At 47.4% G+C, this 6,520-nt stretch overlaps 1 protein-coding gene across 1 annotated transcript in view; it reads right to left on the bottom strand.

Annotated features, from left to right (window-relative positions):
• Window positions 1-3,524: 3,524 nt before the first annotated feature.
• dnajc1 (DnaJ (Hsp40) homolog, subfamily C, member 1) overlaps window positions 3,525-6,520 on the bottom strand; it is a 64,551-nt gene continuing 61,555 nt past the window's right edge. The window contains exons 11-12 of the mRNA XM_075482444.1: window positions 5,713-6,128; window positions 3,525-4,977 (exon numbers count right to left, since the gene is read on the bottom strand). Of these exons, the coding sequence (XP_075338559.1) occupies window positions 4,909-4,977; window positions 5,713-6,128 (485 nt within the window). The 3' untranslated portion in view covers window positions 3,525-4,908. The remainder of the gene's footprint in view (window positions 4,978-5,712; window positions 6,129-6,520) is intronic.

The raw sequence follows: 6,520 nt of genomic DNA, 5'->3' as shown, positions 1-6,520 counted from the left end.
CAGACCTCAGACTAACAGACCTCAGACTGACTGACAGACCTCAGACTGACAGACAGACCTCAGACAGACAGACAGACCTCAGACTAACAGACCTCAGACTGACAGACAGACCTCAGACTGACAGACAGACCTCAGACTGACAGACAGACCTCAGACAGACAGACCTCAGACTGACAGACCTCAGACTGACAGACAGACCTCAGACTAACAGACAGACCTCAGACTAACAGACAGACCTCAGACAGACAGACCTCAGACTGACAGACAGACCTCAGACTAACAGACAGACCTCAGACAGACAGACCTCAGACTGACAGACAGACCTCAGACTGACTGACAGACCTCAGACTGACAGACAGACCTCAGACTAACAGACAGACCTCAGACAGACAGACAGACCTCAGACTGACAGACAGACCTCAGACAGACAGACAGACCTCAGACAGACAGACCTCAGACAGACAGACCTCAGACAGACAGACCTCAGACTGACAGACAGACCTCAGACAGACAGACAGACCTCAGACTGACAGACAGACCTCAGACTGACAGACAGACCTCAGACAGACAGACAGACCTCAGACTGACAGACAGACCTCAGACTGACAGACAGACCTCAGACTGACAGACCTCAGACTGACAGACAGACCTCAGACTGACAGACAGACCTCAGACTGACTGACAGACCTCAGACTGACAGACAGACCTCAGACAGACAGACAGACCTCAGACTAACAGACAGACAGACAGACCTCAGACTGACAGACAGACCTCAGACTAACAGACAGACAGACAGACCTCAGACTGACTGACAGACCTCAGACTGACAGACAGACCTCAGACTGACAGACAGACCTCAGACTGACAGACAGACCTCAGACAGACTGACAGACCTCAGACTGACAGACAGACCTCAGACTAACAGACAGACAGACAGACCTCAGACTGACAGACAGACCTCAGACTGACAGACAGACCTCAGACTGACAGACAGACCTCAGACAGACAGACAGACCTCAGACTGACAGACAGACCTCAGACTGACTGACAGACCTCAGACTGACAGACAGACCTCAGACTGACAGACAGACCTCAGACTGACAGACAGACCTCAGACTGACAGACAGACCTCAGACAGACAGACAGACCTCAGACTAACAGACAGACCTCAGACTGACAGACAGACCTCAGACAGACAGACAGACCTCAGACTAACAGACCTCAGACTGACTGACAGACCTCAGACTGACAGACAGACCTCAGACTGACAGACAGACCTCAGACTGACAGACAGACAGACCTCAGACTAACAGACAGACCTCAGACAGACAGACAGACCTCAGACTGACAGACAGACCTCAGACTAACAGACAGACAGACCTCAGACTGACAGACAGACCTCAGACTGACAGACAGACCTCAGACTAACAGACAGACAGACCTCAGACTGACAGACAGACCTCAGACTGACAGACAGACCTCAGACTGACAGACAGACCTCAGACTGACAGACAGACAGACCTCAGACTAACAGACAGACCTCAGACTGACAGACAGACCTCAGACAGACAGACAGACCTCAGACTGACAGACAGACCTCAGACTAACAGACAGACCTCAGACTGACAGACAGACCTCAGACTGACTGACAGACCTCAGACTGACAGACAGACCTCAGACTGACAGACAGACCTCAGACTGACAGACAGACCTCAGACTAACAGACAGACCTCAGACAGACAGACAGACCTCAGACTAACAGACAGACCTCAGACTGACAGACAGACCTCAGACTGACAGACAGACCTCTGACTAACAGACAGACCTCAGACTGACAGACAGACCTCAGACTGACAGACAGACCTCAGACAGACAGACAGACCTCAGACTGACAGACCTCAGACTGACAGACCTCAGACTGACAGACCTCAGACTGACAGACAGACCTCAGACAGACAGACAGACCTCAGACAGACAGACAGACCTCAGACAGACAGACAGACCTCAGACAGACAGACAGACCTCAGACTGACAGACAGACCTCAGACAGACAGACAGACCTCAGACTGACAGACCTCAGACTGACAGACCTCAGACTGACAGACCTCAGACTGACAGACAGACCTCAGACAGACAGACAGACCTCAGACAGACAGACAGACCTCAGACAGACAGACAGACCTCAGACAGACTGACAGACCTCAGACTGACAGACCTCAGACTGACAGACAGACCTCAGACTGACAGACCTCAGACTGACAGACCTCAGACAGACAGACAGACCTCAGACTGACAGACCTCAGACTGACAGACCTCAGACTGACAGACCTCAGACTGACAGACAGACCTCAGACAGACAGACAGACCTCAGACAGACAGACCTCAGACTGACAGACAGACCTCAGACAGACAGACAGACCTCAGACAGACAGACCTCAGACTGACTGACAGACCTCAGACTGACTGACAGACCTCAGACTGACAGACAGACCTCAGACTGACAGACAGACCTCAGACTGACAGACCTCAGACTGACAGACAGACCTCAGACTGACAGACAGACCTCAGACTGACAGACAGACCTCAGACTGACAGACAGACAGACAGACCTCAGACTGACAGACAGACCTCAGACAGACCTCAGACTGACTGACAGACCTCAGACAGACAGACAGACCTCAGACTAACAGACAGACCTCAGACTGACAGACAGACAGACCTCAGACTGACAGACAGACAGACCTCAGACTGACAGACAGACCTCAGACTGACAGACAGACCTCAGACTGACAGACCTCAGACTAACAGACCTCAGACTGACAGACAGACCTCAGACAAAAACACCAGTTTTCATGTTTCTGAGGCGTTTCAGGGATTTGTTGGTCGGCCTCTAATGTTTTTCTTTGTCTGGATTCTGTTTTTCAGAATTAAAGTGGTGAATTTAAGGTAAAACAGGCAGAAAATGATTTCAGTTTTCATACGTTGGAACAGTTTAGGACACCAAACAAAAACAAGCTGATCGATATTGATCCTATCAAATCAAATCAAATTTATTTATATAGCACATTTCATGTACAAACAGTTCAAAGTGCTTTACATAAAATAAAAGCATTGCAGCAGGGAGTGGAAGAAGCATTAAAAATACACAAAAGAATATAAAGAGAAACAAATAAAATCATTGTGAATTTAAAAACAGGCAACAGTCTAGATAAGTTAAAAGATATTTCATGCATAGACACATGAGAACAGAAATGTCTTTAACCTGGATTTAAAAATGTCTCCATTTGGTGAAAGTTTAATCTCCACTGGCAGTTTGTTCCACTTGTTTGCAGCATAACAGCTAAATGCTGCTTCTCCATGTTTAGTCTGGACTCTGGACTGGACCAGCTGACCTGAGTCCTTGGATCTAAGAGCTCTGCTGGCTTTATATTCTCTGAACAGATCACAGATTGTAAACCATCAGCAGGCTTTTAAAATCTATTCTGTGACTGACTGGAAGCCAGAGTAAAGATTTTAAAGCTGCTGTGATGTGTTCAGATCTCTTAGTCCGGGTTAAAACTCCAGCAGCAGCGTTCTGGATGAGCTGCAGATGTTTAATGCTCTTTGTGGGAAGTCCAGTTAAAAGAGCGTTACAGTGATGGAGTCTGCTGGAGATGAACGCATGGATGAGTTTCTCCTGGTCTGTTTGGGAGAGGAAACCTTTAATTCTGCTGATGTTTCTGAGGTGGTAAAAAGCTGCCTTGGTGACAGCTTTGATGTGGCTGCTGAAAGTCAGATCTGAGTCTATCAACACTCCGAGGTTACCAACTTGCTCAGTGATTGTAAGGGCCCGAGTCTCAAGATATTTACCAACGCTGACCCTCTTCTCTTTGCTCCCAAACAGAATGATCTCAGTTTTGTCTTCATTTAATTGTAGAAAATTCTCTCTCATCCAGGTGTTTACTTCCTCCAGACACTGACACAGTACGTCTGCTGGGCTGCAGTCGCCATGGTGACAGAGACACATAAAGATGTGTATCGTCTGCATAACTGTGATAATTGATGTTAAAATTCTGTAATATCTGACCCAAAGGGAGCATATACAAGTTAAACAGAAGAGGTCCAAGAATTGACCCCTGGGGGACTCCACAAGTCATGGCCACTCGCTCAGATTCATAGCTGCCAATAGTAACAAAATAACTCCGGCCTTCTAAGTAGGACCTGAACCAGTTAAGGACCGCTCCAGAAAGTCCAACCCAGTTTTCCAGCCTGTGCAACAGGATTCTGTGATCTACAGTATCAAACGCAGCGCTGAGGTCCAACAGAACCAGGACTGAAACATTACCAGAATCAGTATTCAACCTGATGTCGTTGAACACTTTGACCAGAGCTGTTTCAGTGCTGTGATGACGTCTGAAGCCTGATTGAAAGTTATCAAGACTTCCACTTTCATTCAGAAAGTCGTTGAGCTGGTTAAATACAACTTTCTCAATAATCTTAGATATAAAAGAGAGATTAGAGACAGGTCTGTAGTTGTTCATCAGAGGCGTCTAGAGTTCTCTTCTTTAGGAGTGGCTTAAATAAATCAATAACACAAACGGAGGCGAGTGAAACATAAACAGTCGATTTTATTTTTCTTATTAAACAAAAGTTGTTGATGTTTTCATTCCATTTGTAAGCAAAAACATCACTGAATAAATACTGTTTATTGATCGGTGAACACACATTGATTGGCAACATGCCGAAATGACCTAAGGCACAAGAAGCTAAGAGGTCAGAGGTCATACGACCAGCACTCATAAAATATACCTGAGCAGGTGACATAAAACCACACGCTGCGTATCAGTCCAGTCAGTAGGCAGATCACCTGATCGATCACCTGATCATTCACTTGTCAGGAGGGGGTGGAGTCAGGAGCACAACCTGTCATCAGCTCTTCGCCTGTTTCCTCTTCTGTACCAGTTCGGCCAACATCTTGTAACGAATCATACACTCCTCCTGGATCAATACACACAGTAAGGTCAGGTCAGCGATCAGGAATCAATCAGTCATCAATAACACACACAGGTCAGCGATCAGGAATCAATCAATGAGTCATCAATAACACACACAGGTCAGCGATCAGGAATCAATCAATGAGTCATCAATAACACACACAGGTCACCGATCAGGAATCAATCACTCATCAATAACACACACAGGTCACTGATCAGGAATCAATCAGTCATCAATAACACACACAGGTCACTGATCAGGAATCAATCAGTCATCAATAACACACACAGGTCACCGATCAGGAATCAATCACTCATCAATAACACACACAGGTCACTGATCAGGAATCAATCAGTCATCAATAACACACACAGGTCACTGATCAGGAATCAATCAGTCATCAATAACACACACAGGTCACTGAACAGGAATCAATCACTCATCAATAACACACAGGTCACCGATCAGGAATCAATCAGTCATCAATAACACACACAGGTCACTGAACAGGAATCAATCACTCATCAATAACACACAGGTCACCGATCAGGAATCAATCACTCATCAATAACACACAGGTCACCGATCAGGAATCAATCAGTCATCAATAACACACACAGGTCACTGATCAGGAATCAATCACTCATCAATAACACACAGGTCACCGATCAGGAATCAATCACTCATCAATAACACATAACAATAACCCGCGGTTCTGGGGGTCTCGGGCCGGCTCACCTTGGTCTTGCCTGGGACCACCTTGGCGATGCGGTCCCAGCGCTCGGCGGTTCCTCGGGGGAACTGCTGCAGGGCCAGTTCCAGCAGCTTCTGGTGGTTCTGAGTCCAGGTGGAGGGATTCGCCTTCTCCCTGCTCTCCTGTGGCTCCGCCTCCTCGTCCACCGCGGTCGGGTCGAAGTCCTGCTGCCGACGACCTCTGACCTTCGCCTCCCCTCCATCCAGGGCTGCTGAACACTTCTTGGTTCTCCTGCGAACCGCGGAGATCGGCGCCTCCTCCTCTTCCTCCTCCTCCGGTTCCTCCTCACAGGCCCCACCCATCTTCTGTGACATCACGCCGTCATCAACAGGAAGTGAGCTAACAGGAAGTGAGCTAACAGGAAGCAGAGATCCTTTCAAGTCTGATAGTTTCACCAAACCTGAAGAAGAAGAAACAGAACCTTAAACTGAGAGAAGAAATGGGTTCTAACAGTAGAACCCTACTGATACCATCACCTAACAGCAGAACCTAACAGCAGAACCTAACAGTAGAACCTAAAAGCAGAACCTAACAGCAGAACCTAACAGCAGAACCTAACGGTAGAACCTAACAGCAGAACCTAACAGCAGAACCTAACAGCAGAACCTAACAGTAGAACCTAACAGCAGAACCTAACAGTAGAACCTAACGGCAGAACCTAACAGTAGAACCTAACAGCAGAACCTAACGGCAGAACCTAACAGCAGAACCTAACAGTAGAACCTAACAGCAGAACCTAACAGTAGAACCTAACGGCAGAACCTAACGGCAGAACCTAACGGCAGAACCTAA

The sequence above is a fragment of the Odontesthes bonariensis genome, chromosome 14, assembly GCF_027942865.1.
Source record: "Odontesthes bonariensis isolate fOdoBon6 chromosome 14, fOdoBon6.hap1, whole genome shotgun sequence".
NCBI classification, from domain to species: domain Eukaryota; kingdom Metazoa; phylum Chordata; class Actinopteri; order Atheriniformes; family Atherinopsidae; genus Odontesthes; species Odontesthes bonariensis.
The sequence above is the reverse complement of the archived record's forward strand: the minus strand, read 5'-3'. Positions and strand labels throughout refer to the sequence as shown.